At 36.7% G+C, this 19,160-nt stretch overlaps 2 protein-coding genes and 1 pseudogene across 2 annotated transcripts in view; 2 read left to right on the top strand and 1 right to left on the bottom strand.

Moving 5' to 3' along the window:
- Window positions 1–208: 208 nt before the first annotated feature.
- Window positions 209–1,852, bottom strand: LOC133799725 (uncharacterized). Its single transcript, XM_062237728.1, has 3 exons — window positions 1,211–1,852; window positions 896–1,112; window positions 209–603 (listed from the first exon to the last, which is right to left on the bottom strand). The coding sequence occupies exons 1-3, from the start codon at window positions 1,850–1,852 to the stop codon at window positions 209–211; spliced, it is 1,254 nt and encodes a 417-aa protein (XP_062093712.1).
- Window positions 1,853–3,560: 1,708 nt separating this feature from the next.
- LOC133799724 (protein DETOXIFICATION 45, chloroplastic-like) lies at window positions 3,561–17,909 on the top strand (annotated as a pseudogene).
- A 490-nt stretch (window positions 17,910–18,399) lies between these two features.
- The window catches only part of LOC133800702 (uncharacterized), a 2,128-nt gene continuing 1,367 nt past the window's right edge, over window positions 18,400–19,160 (top strand). The window contains exons 1-2 of the mRNA XM_062238730.1: window positions 18,400–18,452; window positions 19,026–19,160. The exon at window positions 19,026–19,160 is cut by the window's right edge and continues 295 nt beyond it. Coding sequence (XP_062094714.1) covers window positions 18,415–18,452; window positions 19,026–19,160 — 173 coding nt within the window. The 5' untranslated portion in view covers window positions 18,400–18,414. The remainder of the gene's footprint in view (window positions 18,453–19,025) is intronic.

Genomic DNA, 19,160 nt, shown 5'->3' with positions numbered 1-19,160 from the left:
TCTTTCTTCAAGGTGTAACAAGCAGGAGGTAAATAAGTTCTTCTTTCTCCTGTTTCAGGTGCCAAATCTTTTTTTGATTCAGACATTAACACAAGGTCCTTACGAGCAGAAATATTGTCCTTAGTTTTCCCAGGAATATTAAGTAAGGTTCCGATCAAACTATCACATATGTTTTTCTCAATGTGCATGACGTCAAGATTATGTCTTACTAACAAATGTCTCCAATATTCCAATTCAAAGAAAATTTACTCTTCTTCCAACATGTATTATTCTTTGAATCTTCCGCTAGTTGATCTTTCTTATTGCGCTTTCGTTTGATGTTTGTTTTACATTTGCCTTTCTTTTTCCCCTTTGTCTCTACACTTTCATCGACCTTTTCCACAGGCTTACCAAATTTATTTTCTATTAAACGAATCTCTTCGTAGACAGCTTCTCTAGTCATTGGTGTAGGCGCTTCTCGCAACTCTTGCTCACCATTAAATGCTAATTTTTGCTTCCGGTAATAATTTTTTTCTAGTAGAAACCTTCTATGACCCATATAACACATCTTCCTACAATGTTCTAATCTTGTGGCGCTTGTTTTTTCACCGCATATCAGACATCCTTTATATCATTTCACAAAACATCCTAATAAATTACCATAAGCAGGAAATCCATTGATTGTCCATAAGAGTACACCTCTAAGTATAAAATTTTCTTTTTTAAAAGAATCATAACAATCAATTTCGTTCCACAATACCTTCAAGTCATCTATCAAAGGAGCTAAATAGATATATATATATATCATTTCCAGGTTTCTTGGGACCAAATATCAATAAAGTTAACATTGTGAATCTTCTTTTCATAAACAACCAAGGAGGAAGATTGTAAATACATAGAATCGCTGGCCAACAACTGTAAGATGAGCTCATATTGCTTAATGGATTGATGCCATTAGCAGAAAGACCAAGTCGATGATTTCTAGGATCCTTTCTTATTTGAGGCCATAGTTCATCCACTTCTTTCCAAGTTGGGGAATCAGCTGGATGGCGGAATTTGTCAACTTTGATCCTTCCATCCTCATTCCATCGCAGACTTTTGGCATGTTCAGATTTCGAAACAAACGTATAAACCTAAGTATTGGTGGCAAATACCACAATACTTTTGCCGAAATCCCTTTCTTACATTCTTTGTTGTTCTTATTTTTTTTCCATCTAGATTTTTTACATACGGGGCACTTAGTTGCACTCTCATATTGATTTCGATATAGAACACAATCATTTGGACAAGCGTGAATCTTGCTATACTCCATTCCTAATGTGCACAATGTTTTTTTCGCTTCATAAAGCGAGGAAGGCAATTCATTGTCTTTTCGTAAACTTTCTTTTAATAAAGTTAATAACTTTGTGAAACTTGTGTCACTCCAACTACTACCAACTTTCAAGTTGTATAGTTTTACTAAAACAACTAATTTTGACAAAGGTGCCCCGGAGAATATTGGTTTCTCTGCATCTTCTAAGAATTTCAAAAATTCTTTAGGCTTATCAACAAAACGTTCATCTGCATCTCTCACCATCTCTATAGGGTCATCAAATACTTGATCAAATTGCTTTCTTTCATTGGGAACATTATTGTTAGATTCATCTTCTTCTCCATGCCAAATCCACTTGACATATGTTTGGTCCATTCCGTTAAAGTATAGATGACTCTTTATCTCCATTATGTCTAATTTTTTCAAATTTGAACATTTTCTACATGGACAGTGAACTCTGGAAAGATCCGTTGAATTTTCTAAGGTTAGCTTAATAAAGTTGTCAACTCCCTCTTCATACTCTTTTGAAAGCATGTCCCTTGTTATCCAACTCTTGTCCATTTCCTAGAAAAAATTCGACAGATGTTTCCCTAAAATTGGACTGAAATCCTCCTGCATGTAGAAAATTCTCATAACAAATTTTTAGAGTTGTCATATTCCTATTAATATACTATCTTTTTAACTTAATTTTTGACAGAGCTTCCCTATACCAATCAAAGAAGAACTATGCAAGCACAACATAATTTAAATATAAGAAAATAAAACATAATTCTAGATGAATTCAGGCAACATTTCCCTTATAATAGTGACCTAACCATCTGTCAACAAAGAGTCAAACAATTCAAACAACACACAATAAGTTTCTTCATTTTATCTCCACAGCACACAAATAAATTTCCCAAAACCTACTTCACTAAAACACACAAGTTCTCAACATTCCATTATCACCGCAACACACAAATTTAATCTCAAAACCTACTTCACTATAGATGAATATTTAAGATATTCAAACTCCTCTAATAAGATAACATACTTACCTCTTGCAATTAACAATAACCAAGAAAAATAATTAACTGGAGCCTGCAGAAACATTATGATTAATGATACATTAGTTAAGCATCGTCAGACTATATATATATATAATCTATTATATATAAAAAGAAAGCCAAGTATGAATAGGTTTTGTATTAGTGTCACTACAAGAAAATAAAGTTTTAGCTACTAAGCTTTTAGCTACCAAATATAATTGGTAGCAATTAATCATATTTTGCTACCAAATTATAGTAGCAAAATAATTTAGTTGATAAATAAAAAAAATATGACCAAATATTTCTACTACCAAATTTTTGGTAGCTAAGTTACATTTTTAGCTTCCAATTTTAATTTAGTAGCTAAATTTATTGGGATCAAAATATAAAACTGCTTCTTTTTATATTACCGGCTACCATTTTATTTTTGTTGCAAAATAAGAAATTTTAGCTACTAATTATTTGGTAGCAAAAAATAAACTTTGTACTAAATTTTGAAAATTCTTATTCCTATTTTTTTTTAGCAAAACAAAAAATATTTTAACCATTACTAAAGTTTTTTTTTAACAAATTATGTTACTAAAGTTTCACTTGTTAAAAATATACAATATAAAACATATAAATGAAATCTCAATAAATTGTACGTATCTTTAAATTATTTATTTTTTCTATAATTTGTTTTACAATTAATATAATATATTTACTTTATCAATATATATTGTAGGCCATTTTTAAAACAATAAACATAATAAAAATAATATATATTATTCTCACACACCACGTTGTATCATGTGTATAAATTGTAGAGTATTCTTGAAGATTTCGGTACAAGAACAGTCCGAAGGAAAAACGTAAGTACGAACCTATTTTGCGGTGATTTTTCTCTTAGATTCTGAGTACGAAATTCATGTGGAATGGTTTGGTTGCGTTCATAGGATTGTGGACTAAAGTGGGGAGAAGAAGGAACCACAAGAAACCAACCACAGTAGGTTGGTACAAATCTGTGAACTTCCTTCGTAGTTTACGATACCGATTATTTTTCATTTATGTTCTTAGGTTGGCTATGAATTTGTGGGCTGTTTTGTATGGATTTAATTAATGTTTTGGGACTAGAAACATACATTAAGGGGTTGGGGATAGTTTAATATATGTGGTCTTAAGATTTGAGATGGTTTGGTGGTGGTTAAAGATTGAGAATGGTGGTTGGTCGTGCATGGAGGTGCCACTTTGAGTGGTCACAGATGGAGGCCGATGGTGGTGAGGGTGGTGGTTGTGGTGGCCGAATGGTGGTCATGGTGGTTAGGAGTGAAACCGTAACTGCCTAGGTGAGGAACCATGGAGTCAAGCAAGGCTTGGGAGAGAAATGGCTGAACGTGTATAAGGATGAAGATAATGGGTGGTCACGTGTATAAGGATGAAGAAGTGCACAGTGCTTGTGGTGTTGTATGTTCGGGTCCAAGGGGATAAGAGCAAGGTGAGTTATTTTCTTTGGGTTTTTCATTGAAGTTACAGACCCTCAACATGTTCGTAGAACCTCTTAATCCATTGTATAAGAAAGCAAAAGAAATGAGAGTATTCTTGAAGGTTTCGGTACAAGTACAGTCCGAAGGAAAAATGTAAGTATGAATCTATTTTGCGGTGATTGTTCTCTTAGAATTTGAGTGCAAAACTCATGAGAAATTGTTTGGTTGTGTTTATAGCGTTGTGGACTAAATTAAGGAGAAGAAGAAACCACCAGGAACCAACCACAGTAAGAGGTACAAACCCGTACATTTCATTCGTAGTTTTACGGTGCCGATTTGTTTTTTTCATTTCTTAGACTTTCTTAAAAACTATGGGCTGTTTTGTATATTTTAAATCACTATGTTGAGACTAGAAACATACATTAATGGGTTGGGGATAATTTGATATGTGTGATCTTGAAGGTTGAGAAGTTTTGGTGGTGGTTAAGGTTGGTAGTGATGGCTGGCCGTGAGTATGAGAGTAACCAATAGGGTGGTCATGTATGGAGGCCGATGGTGGTGGTTGTGGTGGCTAAAGTGATGATTATGGTGGTGTAGGGGGTGAAACCGTGGCTGCTATGGTAAGGGACCTTGGGTCCAAGCAAGTTTGGGTAGACAAAGTGGCTGACCAAGATTGTTTAATTTGACTGAAAACACTACCCAGTTTGCTTCATAAAATATATATACAATATATACACAATCCTGACCCCAACTTATATACGATATATATATATATATGAATAAATATGGGGTGATTGAAGAAGAGGCTGACCTAACCGAAGACTGCTGGTGAACGACAAAGGAGGCTGCCGAACGGAGTTGAGGTGAGAGTCGCTGTTGTGACCAGAGTTGAGGAAGGAGAGCTGCTAGGTCGCTAGCGGAATGAAGAACAAGAGAAAAAACGCGGGGTGTACAGTGACGAAGAAGAATAATACACGGGATACTTCAAATTTATTTGGGCTTTTATTTTCAATGCCCTAATTTTAACATGGTAAGTCGGTCCATTAGCAACCGACCTATGATGCAACATGATAAGTCTGTTCTAGAACCAACCTATGATGTTAAAATTAAACAATATATAATTTTAATATATTGATATTTTATTTTAAAATTATAGATCTCCAACTTGTTTAATTTATTTTTTTCTAATATTTATAAATATGTAATTTATTTAATTTAATTTTAAAATTTTAAAATATATAATTTAATTAAAAATTTAATTTATCCTATGATGCTTACATGATAAGTCTGTTCTAGAACCGACCTATAATACAACATGAAAAGCCTGTTCTAAAACTGACCTATGATGTTAAAATTTAAAATTATAAATCTCCAATTTATTTAATTTATTTCTTTTCTAGTATTTATAAATATATCATTTATAAATTAAAATATTTTATTATTTATACAAACTAAATTAAAAAAATTTATTCCAAATAATTAATTAATTAATATTTCAAAAATGATAATATATGTAATATTAATAAATATTTTTTTTAATACTTATTTCACACCCAAATAAAGTATATATATATATGTATTGTTTAAATAAATTAATATATTTTAAAATTCCAATAATCTAAAAAAAATTAGAGCATCTTTAATAATATATTTTTATAATTACATGGTAGGTATATTCCTACACAATTGACCTACTATGTCACATGAGAAGTCATTTCTCACACAACCGACCTACCATGTTATTTAAAAAATTATTAAAAAGATACTCTAAATTGTTTTATAAGTTTTTTATTTTAAATTACAAATACTATTAAATAAAAAAAATTATTATTTATAAAAATTAAATTAAAATTTTTAATTATTAATAATTGATTTATTTATTCATTTATTTATATTTCAAAAATTATAATATATATAATATTAATAAGTATATTTTTTTAATAGTGATTTCATACCCAAATAAATTATATATATATGTATTGTTTAAATAAATTAATATATGTTAAAATTCTAATAATCTAAAAACAAATCTTTAATAATATATTTTTATAATGGCATGGTAGGTTTGTTCCCACACAACCGACTTACCATGTCACATGAGAAGTCATTTCCCACACAACTAACCTATGATGTCATTTAAAAAATTATTAAAGAGATACTCTAAATTATTTTATAAATATTTTTATTTTAAAATATTAATACTATTAACTTAAAATATTGTCTTGTTTATAAAATATAATTATTTTTTTATGTTACAAATAATTGATTAATTTAATTCATTTATTTATATTTCAAAACATTATAATGTAGATTAATTAATATAAATTTTTATATTTATTTCATACACTAATAGCTTATATATATTTATAGTTTAAATAAATTAATATATTTTAAAATTCAAATAATGTAATATAAATAATAATGTGACATGCTAAGTCGGTTCACTTAGTACCGACCTACCATGTCAGCAAGGTAGGACATGATAGGTCAGTCCACACACAACTGACCTAGCATGACAGCATGGAAGGTCGGTTCCCACGCAACCGACCTCTCATGCTTACCTTGAACATACATGATAGGTCGGTTTCGTGTAAACCAACTTATGAACGTGTGTTAAGTCGGTTTAAAGAGAACCGACTTCTCATGTCCGATGGCTGATGTCCAAATTGTAGTAGTGATTTTGTGTGTATGTTGAAATAAATTAATACACTAAACTATGAAAATAGTCAAAATGGTATTTCTAATATAACCATGAGTGTTCATTTTAATAGATATGATTTTTCTTTATTTTAATTAAGAAAAATGTTGAAATTATTTCACTTGTGATTTTTAAATAAATTAAATAGTGGCTGAAAGTTTAGTTAAAATGTTTTAAATTAATTATTGGATTATCACTTATGAATTTATTCCACTTAAAATTTAGTGTTAAAATAATACAAGGAAAATATATTTTTGCACACCTAAAATTATATTTTTTTTCTCACACCAAGTTTGTAATTTTGTTAATTGGATTAAATTGTGATTTTCTAAAGAAACATGTTAAATTATAAGTGTGCATCCTAAGATTCAACACAAGTCTTTTATTTAGCTCGTGTATAGCTGGCAAGTAAAGAACTGTAATAGATGACCCATAAGTCTGTATTCCATCCGCAATGGCAGTACAGTTCCCCAAGTCAATAGCACAAGCTGGGGAATGCAAAGCAATAAGCACGAGCTTGTAATGTTTATAAGGCATAGCATCCGTGGCACGAGCTCACAATGTATTCAGCTCGAGGTACGCTAGAGGCCTGGCGTATCCTTGGATCTTTAGAAACTCGGATATGTTATATAGACGTGCATGGTCAGACATGGCATGTCCGCAAATCCCTGAAATCTCGGACACGTAATATAAACGTTCATGGTTAGGCATGGCATGTCCGATTATCTCTGAGGATCCATGATTAGTTTTACTTAATGAAGTGGATCATCCTGGTGGGCAGGAGGCTCACCATACTACTGTTTCCGATGAACATAGCCCTGAAATCCAACAAAGATCGGGAAAACAACCGATGGGCCACGGCGACACTGGGAGTTCAACATCATTGCCGCCGAATCCAAACCTGGATTACTTGACTACGGTGGAGTTGGAAAACATGCAGCTAAGAAGCCATCTGGCCAAAGCAAACAAGCAAATCGAAGAGGTTTTGGCTCGGCTACCCCCTCTTGCAACCGATGTTAATGTTGGAAAGAGGCAAGATGGAACTCATAAGTCCGGCCGGGAGGGCCGATCTAGACCAAGTCAATCAGTTAGGACCTCGACCCCAAGTTCTGCGCCCATGGCGCGAGATCATCAAGAAATTTCGCCTGACGGCCCTCCCAGGGGCCATCAGCAAGTCAGCCGGTCGGTTAGGACCTCGACCCCAAGTTCAGTTCACCGTCGAATGCGCCTGGAAACGCCCATGGAAACCCAAGAGGAAGGTCTAGAGCAAACTCACAAAGACAGCATGTTCCAGTCGACCCTCCTGCGTCACGATCAGATCGCCAGACACAGAGAGCTAGAAATGGTGGAGTAGAGCGACCGCGGGCTAATTTGGTTCATCCTGACGGGACAAGAATTGCCTCGCCAATTAGGCATTCCCCATCGCTCATAAGGCATCCAACACCACCTCGTTCTGCGTGAAATGTTCCTACCTATGGGGACAACAGGAGAAATCCTCCTCCTGCTGCCTCTACTTATGCCCCACGGACACGCAGCAATATCCCAGATCCTCATCCTCAACTGCGAGCTCTAAGTTTCTCTAATGGGATTTATTAGACTGAGGGCCATCGAAGTGGCAGGTCTGATGCAGATTTGAGAAATCACCTGAGTTCAGCTCAGAGCCCTCAAGTCGATCCCCAGACCGACCTTCGAGATCGCCTAAACTCACAGAGGAGAAACTCAGCCCAAAATGGAGTCAGTTATACTCGCCAGGAGGGAGGTCCCTCTGAAGTAAGTGATAACATCAATGTCCCACCAAACCAAGCTCGAACTTGGAGGGACAACAACCCGTCGAACGCGTACGGTAGGACGGGAGCTATTGAACAGCCCATGAATAACCAAAGAATCAAAGACTAATGTAACACCCTGGTTACCCCAGAACAGTTACGGTGAACGGCGAACCGGAAATTTGACTCGCTAACCGAGTCCTTTGGTTAAAACGTGCATCTAAGTGTTATTAACAGGCTAAGGTGGAAAACCAATCTAAAGGAAAGGATATATTTTATTAAATGCATAAAACTGTTCATGGGCCCATAAAAACATTTACAAGTTATTTACAACTCAAAATGGTCATTACTGTTTCAGATTTACAAACCCGCCGACCTAAGCGGCAAAAATAGGGTAAACCCCTAGTCCCTCTGAGAACTCCTTGGCCGTGGTGGTCAAGCAGCCGCATATGTACACATCACCACCTAAGCTCTCCACTCAAGGCTGAGTGAGATTTTCTTTCCCTTTACCTACACCACATAGCACCCATGAGCCATGGCCCAGCAAGAAAACATAATATAGCATGACATAATGTCAACAATGATCATAATAATCATTCAGGACTTTCAGTCCAAAACAGAGGAGTGACAGTCGCAAAAGTCACTAAGGTGGGTATAGCTCCCTTTAGCCATGTGACAATAGGGTCACCGGGGCTTAATAGATAAGTGAACCTTTCACTAGCTTACACAGGATAGGTGCATGATGACTAGTCACCAACATAACCTCCCTCATGACTCTAGAGTCATAACTATGGAACTCTGTTCCCTAGCCATGTGACAAGCAGTCACCTAGGCCTTAGGCCCTGGCTCTGAGTAACTAGTCCTAGACTAGCCAAGCGCTTATAAGATTCATCGACCTTAGGGTCGGTCCAGCATTAATGCCTTAGAGTCATTCAACGCTGATATCGATTAGATCTAACCTTTATTCGGCCCTGCGTTCAGGACGCTTATGTCGTTTCTGACTCTTAGGTCAGTGATACGCGACCAATGTCGTCCCTGACTAATCAGTGTCATACACAAGTAAACAGCATCCTCTAGCATTTAATATGCAATCAATGTCCACATTTATCAACCAACATGCCTCAACAACAATCATGCATGTCACATACACAGGGTGCAATTTTCTTACCTCTGGTTCAAGCGAGAAAAAAACAAGAACGACTCCTGAGAACGATCGACCTTTTATCCCGTAGCGGTTACCTAATCATAACCAATTATAACCTCCATTAATGAAAATCCACAATGAAAGGGTCTTAACCTAAACCCCACTCTCGGGACCTCGAAACATGCCCACACGGTGAGTAGATTCGATCCTGGGCCTTAAGGATTGAAACCCCGAGCCAAAAACACTCAAAACAGGACTTTGGAGGAACAGAGTAGTGCTACAGCGCTGCTCCCTAGTGCCCCAGCACTATTCTCAGAACCCCCAAAATGCCCAAAAGAATCCTGTGTAGCGCTATAGCGCCCTAGGTTGGGCGCTGTAGCGCTACCCCCAGACCAGCACTCCCCTGAAACTTCCTTCTTCGACTCCTTCGATTCTAACCTATTTCCAATGCTTCCAAATCCCATTTTTGGTGCCAAATGAACCCAAAATCCATCCTAACATACCCCAAACATCACAACCATAAGAACCCTAGCCAAAACTCCCAACAAAACCAAGTATTCAACCTAGAAATCACAACTGAAAACTAGAACCAAAACAGGGCAAACCAGAGAATTCAATGGCTAGAAACTTACCCCAAGCTCAGCTTATGATGCTCTTCAATGGTGGAACACACTCCCAAGGCTTACTTCTCAAGCTTGAACCCTCAAAGTTGGCTCAGAAATCACAAAGAAAATTGATGGAGAATAGGTACAGGAGAAGCTTTGAATAATACTCTGTTTTCACTACCTTTCTACAGCCTTCAATGGCTTAAGTCTATCCTAGGGGTAAAAAGACCAAAATACCCCTAGGTCAATTAAAGGTTTCTAGAGGCTCCCAAGGGAAAAATTGGTATTTCCCTCCTATCTCGTTAATCATAATTAACGCTATCCAATTCCCGTTATTCTCAATAATCTCAAACATCAATAATTCACATCTCGTTACCCTTTAATTCCCGGTAACGCTCTAATCATTAAAATCACCTCGAGACTCACCCCGAGCCCCAAACTTAAACCTGTTGTGACTAGACTGCTAATTAATATTCCAAGATCGTCTCATGCCGAATAGCTCGAACAAACCCACATTATAATGTGGTCTCAACAACAGATCACCGACATGCATACAAAGATACATTTATGCCCTCAACGGACCAAATTACCAAAACATCCCTGAAATGAAATGTTGACCCATATGCATGCATATAACATCATATTACAATATAATTCACATAAACATGCATATTATCAATTAATGGGATAATTAAACAGTTATGGCCCTCCCGGCTTACTAATCCAGCCATTAAACCGCATTAGGGAATCCGAGGCATTACAACTATCCCCTCCTTACAGAAATTTTGTCCTCGAAATTTACCCGAACAGCTCGGGATACTGACTCTGCATATTTGACTCCAGCTCCTAGGTCGCCTCCTCGACCTTGCTGTTCCTCCACAACACCTTAACCAAAGGTATCGTCTTATTCCTGAGGACCTTATCCTTTCTGTCAAGTATCTGAACTGGCTACTCCTCAAAGGAGAGATCTGCCTCAAGCTCCAAATCTTCATAGCTCAAAATATGATTCACATCAGATACATACCTCCGAAGAGCTGAAACATGAAATACATTATGCACGACTGACAACGCTGGAGCCAAAGCCAATCTGTAAGCCACTTGCCCAACCCTCTCTAGGATCTCAAATGGGCCTACAAATCTAGGGCTCAGCTTGCCTTTCTTCCCAAACCTTCTCACCCTTTTCTATGGTGAGACCCTAAGGAAGACATAGTCTCCCACTTGGAACTCCATGTTCCTACGCTTGGGATCTAAATAACTCTTCTGCCTACTCTGAGAAGCAAGCATCTGAGCTCTAATTTTCTCAATGGCCTCACTGGTCTTCTGAACTGCTTCAGGACCTAAGTATCTCCTTTCACCTGTCTCATCCCAATGAATGGGAGATCTACACTTCCTACCATACAGCATCTCATAAGGTGCAACTCCAATGGTAGAATGATAGCTATTACTGTAGGAGAATTCTATCAAAGGTAGATACTTACTCCAAGATCCACCAAAGTCCAGCACACATGCTCGCAGCATGTCTTCCAATATCTGGATCGTCCTCTCAGATTGCCCATCTGTCTGAGGATGATAAGCAATACTGAACTTCCATTGTGTCCCCATGGCTTTCTGCAAACTTCCCCAGAACTTGGAAGTAAAGGTAGGGTCCCGATCTAACACAATCGACATCGGTGCTCCATGGAGGCGCACGATCTCTCTCACATAGAGATCTGCATACTGATCAACTGTATAAGTAGTCCTCACTGGCAAGAAGTGAGTTGACTTGGTGTAGCGATCCACTATCACCCAAATAGAATCATGCTGACCAACAGTCCTGGGTAAGCCCACCACGAAATCCATCGTGATGTCCTCCCACTTCCACTTTGGGATATCCAGAGGCTGCAATAACCCTGCTGGCCTATGATGCTCAGCCTTGACTTGCTGACATGTCAAGCACTTAGCCACATACTCTACTACATCTCTCTTCATCCCTGGCCACCAATACAATGATCTCACATCCTGATACATCTTCGTGGTGCATGGATGCAAAGAGTAAGTTGTAGTATGAGATTCTTCCAGAATCTCTCGCCTCAAAGCAGTGTCTAACGAAACACATATCCGCCCCTTGTATCTCAACAAGCCTATCTCAAACACTGTATAATCTCTAGTTGCTCCAACCAGAACATCCTCTCTGATCTTGATCAGCTGTGGATCACTCAACTGACCCTCTTCGATTCTCTCCAACAGCGTAGACTGTAGCGTAATATTAGCCAACTGGCCCACCAGCAACTCTATACCAGCTCTGGTCATATCAACTGCTAACTCCCTGGCTATCAGCCTCATACCATGAATCTGACCCGGACCCTTCCGGCTTAAAGCATCAGCTACCACGTTGGCTTTTCCTGGATGATACAAAATCTTACAGTCATATTCTTTTACTAACTCCAGCCAACGCCTTTGTCTCATATTTAAATCCTTCTGAGTGAAGAAGTATTTCAGGCTCTTGTGGTCTGTATAAATCTCACACTTCTCTCCATAGAGATAATGCCTCCATATCTTTAAAGCAAAAACCACAGCCGCCAACTCTAAATCATGAGTGGGATATCTCTTTTCATACTTCTTCAACTGACGAGAAGCATAAGCAATTACTTTATCTGACTACATCAAAACACAGCCCAAACCCTGATGAGAAGCATCACAATAAATCACAAACTTCTCCTGATCTATCGGAAGGCTCAGAATCGGAGCTGTAATCAATCTCTGCTTCAGTTCCTGGAAGCTGTTCTCACACTTATCTGACCACACAAATTTCTGACTCTTGCGTGTTAGCTCAGTCAACGAAGTAGCAATCTTTGAGAACCCTTCCACGAAACGCCTGTAATAACCTGCCAATCCAAGGAAACTTCTAACTTCAAAAGCATTCTTTGGCCTTGGCCAATCTCTGACTGCCTCAATCTTTGCTGGATCTACCTTAATCCCCTCCTTACTAACAATATGCCCAAGAAAGGATACTTGAGATAACCAGAACTCACATTTCTTGAACTTTGCAAACAGTCTGTGCTCCCTCAGTCTTTGTAGAACCAACCTCAGATGCTGCTCATGCTCTGACTCAGACTGAGAATATACCAGAATATCATCGATGAAGATGATCACAAACTGGTCCAGATAATCCTTGAACACTCTGTTCATCAGATCCATAAAAGCAGCAGGGGTATTAGTCAATCCAAATGACATGACTAATAACTCATAATGCCCATACCTGGTACGAAAAGCAGTCTTCAGTATATCTCCTTCCTTGACCCTCAACTGATGATAACCAGAACAAAGGTCGATCTTTGAGCATACCTTCTTACCTTGCAACTGATCAAACAAATCATCTATCCTTGGCAAAGGATACTTGTTCTTAATTGTCAGCTTATTCAGTTCTCTGTAATCAATACACATCCTCAGAGAACCATCCTTCTTTTTCACAAACAGAACTGGCGCACCCCAAGGTGAGAAACTAGGTCTAATAAAACTCAAATCCAACAGTTCTTGCAACTGTACTTTTAATTCTTTCAACTCAGTTGGGGCCACTCTGTAAGGTGCTCTAGACACTGGCTCCGTCCCTGGTGCCAGTTCTATAACGAACTCAATTTCTCTGTGCGGTGGCAACCCTGTCAAATCTTCTGGAAACACATCCAGAAATTCACAAACAAGTCTGGTATCTCACTACACCAAATACCCATTTCCATAACACATGAATATAATAGAAATGAAAAAGTATTATGGTAAATGTTATATATGTAGCAAATGAAAAAGGCGGTAATATTTTGGGAGCCTGCCACTTATACATTTTTTTTCAGAAAAAATCACACCAATTTCGGACTCACCATTTTCTTCTTCGGCTAAGCAAAGTCTGAACTCTATCTTCGGTTTCATCATCCCTGCTTCAAATCTGAGCTCACATCTCCTCCATCCCTCAAATCTCAGCCTCCGTCCCTCATATCTCCTCCATCTCTCTCTCGTCTTTCTCTATCTCTCTGTCAGTAGGGTTCCATTCGTTGGGTTGTTTCACTCTTCTTCGGTCTTGGCAAGCCAGGTAAGGATATATAGTTTTAGGTGTTATTGATCTGGGTCATTGGTTTTTTATGCTAATCGAGCTTAATTTGGGAATAAATCTAATGGGGTTGTTTGATTTTCTGTCTCCCTCTCGTGTCTTTCTCTCTACCTCCGGCCTCCCCCGACCTCTGCTCTCACACTCTCTCTCCATATTTCTCGGCAACGGACAGTCCAGCAAGCCGAGCAGCGGAGGAAGCAGAGCACCCACCGACAGCGACTTCTCCAACAGGCTCTCGGCTCGCTCTCTCTGACTAGCAGCGGCGCAGGAAGGGACTCCTCCAACAGGTTCTGTCAGCTCTCTTCTTTCTTTGTATTCAACTTTTTCTTTGTTATTATCGAATTGATTGAAAGCTGAAATAGTTATTATCGAGAAGATTGAATGCTGAAATAGATAATATAGAATTGAGCAGTGGGTTTATACTTTATATTTTTGTGAGTAATTTATGTGGTTACTAGTTTATATATTGCTTAATATCTTGTTTCCACTTGAGAAGATTCATTTGGACATTTGGTTTCAAATCTTTTATTTTGCTCAGCTTTTCATTTTTAAAGCACACAAGTGTTTGGCAAAATGTGTCAGAGAATATTAAGAATATTTGATGTTTTGAACTTATTGTTTGTTTCACAAAATGTCTCAGAGAATTATAATCATATTTTAAATGATTGTTTGTTTGAATAGTAAGAATGTCTCAGAGAATATATATATATATGGCATGATCTTTGTAATCAATCTCATTTTTACACACTAGAAAAAACTAAGATCAGTTGGGCAGTTACAATTGGATTTTTGCCACCCGAAATATACATTAGTTTGATTGAACACTATAATATACATGTGTACCTATAAGATACAAAATAAACATATAAGAATCTGATCTCACTTGGCTAGTGATTGCTCACTTTTTTGTTCTGTTACCAGAAAAAATATTTGGGCATGGAAGTAGTGTGTTCGAAAGTTTCAAACTTTGGATTCTTTTGGCTTTTATTGATTGTTGCTTTTACTAGTAGGCAGAAGTTAGGCCATGTAGATATTGTTGGGGGCTGCTATTTGGTCAGAAGGCACAGGCAATGTTTCAATCCGTTGGTGACCCATAGTTTCCTCGTGGTCAGTAATCAGAGGAGTTCAGATAGTGGCGCCAGTTCATCTGAGATTGATGAAAGATTGGTTTTTAAAGATGAGAGTTCTCTTGACGGTGGAGGCAATGGTGCTTCGTAAGACTACTACTTGATGTATTATATGTTTTTGTTTTTATGAAATTTTAAGTCTTCTGCATTTTATACACATTTTCTTGACTCATCAATGGCTCTCGTCTCTTTATGATAGTGAATTGGTAGAAGTTCCTAGCGTTGTATTACATTCTCCGGATGTCAAGCGTGAGATAATGATGCTTTCTATACTTGCTATTGCGGGGCAAGCACTTGATCCTTTAGCACAGCTTATGGAGACTGCTTACATTGGTAGATTAGGTATGATTCATTGATTCGTTTAAGATTCTCACTACCTCTAGATTGCCTGAGATTTTGATTTCGTCTGACGGTTTTTCTTCTCCTCTATTGTTTTGGAATTTTGTTCTTAATTCCTTGTAGTAAAATTTTGAATGCTTTTAGTCTCAAGAGTGAATTTATAGATATCCTTAGGTCTACTCTAGGTGATATCTTGACTATTCCTTATGTTATGCATTTTCCTTTTTTCTTAGGCTCTCTGGAGTTGGGTTCAGCTGTTGTTTCTGTGAACATCTTTAACTACATTTCAAAGCTATTTAATATTCCTCTTCTCAGTGTTGCCACTTCTTTTGTTGCTGAAGACATTTCAATAAGTGAAAATAATTCTCCTGCTTCAAGTAAATTTAATGCCCTTGTAATTTATTATTGTATAGAAAAGTATTGTTCCAAATTAAAGATTGAGATAGAAATGACTATCCTTCTATTTTTTTGAACTGCTTGCTGTGCAGAGACGCACTTTCTAAACAACAGTAGCAATGGTAGTAGACCTTTTGATGTAATAGCATAAAGAAAACACTTACCATCCGTGTCCACAGCTTTACTGCTAGCTGTTATGATTGGTACTTTTGAGGCTTTAGCCTTGTCTTTGGGATCTGGCTTGTTTCTAAATATCATGGGAATATCATCAGCAAGGCCCTAAACACTCAACATACTTGGCATATCGGCTAATAATCTGGTTTCTTTTATCTCTGCATGAAGATATACGCATAAATGCATATTTGTTAGTATTATTAGGTACTCCATATACTTTTGGTTACCGTAATATACTTGTATTTTGTTTAATTGGGTAATGTCATTCTTGTAACAGCGGGGATAATTTTGCTTGCTTTTTGGAGGCCTTTTAGGAATTTTTTAGTTTTCTTTTTTCAAGTATATAAATCTCAATTTAAGAATAGTTGTAGTTCTAAAAATTAGTTTCTTAACAGGATTCACCCATGCGGGCTCCTACTCAGCGTTTTCTTTCACTAAGGGCTCTCGGTGCTCCTGCTGTTGTAGTGTCTTTGGCTCTTCAAGGAGTTTTTCGTGGGTTTAAGGATACAAAAACTCCTGTTTTATGTCTAGGCAAGTGTTATTGTAATTACTTGCAAGTGAGATATGTCACTATTATGTCTTCAATTTGTTGTCCTTGCGTTCTTTTCCATTTCTTCAAAGTCGAACCACTCTTCATGTCAGTTCATGTGGTGCTGCGTATACAGGTATTGGGAATCTTTTAGCTGTGATTTTGCTTCCCATACTTATGTATTCTTTCCAAATGGGTGCAACTAGTGCAGCAATTTCCGCAGTTGTGTCTCAGTACGTGTTCTTTGACTAGCATTGCAAATTTTCTTTAGTTTTTGCTGTGATAATCCCTTGACATAAGATCTTGCTCGAATTTTTATATTTCAGATATGTTGTCACCTTCTTAATGCTATGGTTTCTAAATAAGAGAGCAATACTACTGCCTCCAAAGATGGGATCATTACAATTTGGAGGATACATAAAATCTGGTAAATTTGGTTTTGTTTTTCATTTTTTTCTTAAAATATTAAAAAATAAAAATAATCCTTATGTTATTGAACTTCCCTCTTTTGTATGAAGATGCTTTCTTGTCTTACAATTTGACTGAAGCATAACCAGCCAGTTGATATATAGTATGTTCTGTTTTTTAGTTTACTTTTCTTTAGCAAAAATATTACATGTTTCTCTATTTTAGACATGTTGACCTTTTTCTTTGCCTGTTATAACTAAGGTGTTATATTTTTATTTTATTCTTTCATATATTTTGGGATGTTATAGGTGGTTTTCTTCTTGGAAGAACTCTTGTTGTTCTAACAACCATGACTTTGGGGACATCAATGGTTGCTCGTCAAGGCCCGGTTGCAATGGCTGCTCATCAGATATGCATACAAGTATGGTTGGTTGTTTCGCTTCTGGTTGATGCCCTGGGTGCATCTGCACAGGTATTATCTCTTTCTTTGACTTATATTGCTTGCTATAATGTTTTGATCCTACTAAAGTTGCCCTTGTTTTGGACCACTAGTTTTGGAAAAGTTCTGCTTATTATTATTATTGTTTTTTTTTTTTACTCATACTGGTCAATAATAGAGGGATACTTTAGTTTTAAATCTGTTGAAATTTCTCTCTGCATAGTCAGCGTCTGCACATGATTTGTCTCTGTTGATTTATGAGTTGTTTACTTGTAGGCTTTGACTGCAAGTTATATGTCTAAAGGTGACTATAAGACAGTGAAGGAAATTGCTCACTATGTGCTAAAGGTGAGGTCTTTTTTTCTGTGTTAATTATTTATCGAGTTTTCTTGTACCTAAAGATTTTTGAATGTCCTACCCATTGAGTTTTTATGGTATATTATTTTTCATCTCAAAATAATTTGTTGCATTAATATCTCTATGGATATTATATCTTGGATATATGTATTTATTGATTCTTATATATTTTTTCAGTGTCTATGAACTAATATGTTTTCATTGTGATATAGTAATAAAAGTAATCTTATGCGCTCTACTACGTTATTAAAGATGTGGAATTGAATACATCAAATGTTAGATTTTATGGATTAATTAGAACTAATATGAGATTTATTTTATTTTAAACTTTTTATGTTACCTTTTTTGCTTGAAGTAATAGGATTATTGTTTATTTGGTCTCTACATATACGCCTATGACTAAGGCAAATATGTTGATTCAACCAGATGAAATGAAAAGGGAGGCGTTGCTTTCATTTTTTGTGGAGTATCTTGAGAGATACTACTTTCTTATATGCTTTGATGTCTACATTCATTCAGAGAAATTAGCCCTTCAATCTAAATCTGTTGGTAATAGCAGTTTTGCTGACTAGATGAGAGCGAGACCAGAACTCTATAGCATTCTTCGCAGGTATTAACAAGTGCTTATCATATCTAGTTAAATAAATTTGAAAAAATTGATAATATGGCAAACATTGAATGTGATCCCAATTAGTTTGGTTGATTATTGTTTTTTCTTTTACTTCTATGATTGATCCCAACTGATTGTTTTGAGTCATCAGACTCATCACCATAGAGAAATTCTGAGCAATGTGTATTATTTGTTAAAAAATTCCAATAATGTTGAGGTATATGACTAATGTTGAGGTTAGATAAGCCAAGGGTTCTTAGGATTTAAGGTGATTCTTTTCTACAGGCATTTGATGCTAAGTTGAGACTCAAAATAATGTTATAAATTTGCATTTCTAGAACAACTTTTACACATTGCAATCTTTCGACTTGAAAAGTGGATTGTATCTAATTTTGAGAAAGGGGAACAGGAAGGAGAAAATGTATATGAGGATTATTTAGTGGATTTCCATATGTGATGTTGCCTTTTTTTTTCCTCTCCCAATTCATGATGAACTAGGTCATATCTTAGGCATTCTTATTGTTGGAATTTTTTGGTCACTAATAATATTTTTGCAATCTGGTGCTCTTTTAGACTGCTTAGGAGAGATCCAATGGGTGCACTTGGCTATGCAAGTTTGAAGCCATCCCTCATGAATATTGTTGAATCTACTAATGGTCGTCCTTCTGAGATGGGTATAGTTGCTGCATCAAGAAATGGTGAGGTTTT

The sequence above is a fragment of the Humulus lupulus genome, chromosome 9, assembly GCF_963169125.1.
Source record: "Humulus lupulus chromosome 9, drHumLupu1.1, whole genome shotgun sequence".
Classification (NCBI taxonomy): domain Eukaryota; kingdom Viridiplantae; phylum Streptophyta; class Magnoliopsida; order Rosales; family Cannabaceae; genus Humulus; species Humulus lupulus.
Note: the sequence above shows the minus strand (reverse complement) of the source record. Positions and strands in the feature narration are given on the sequence as shown.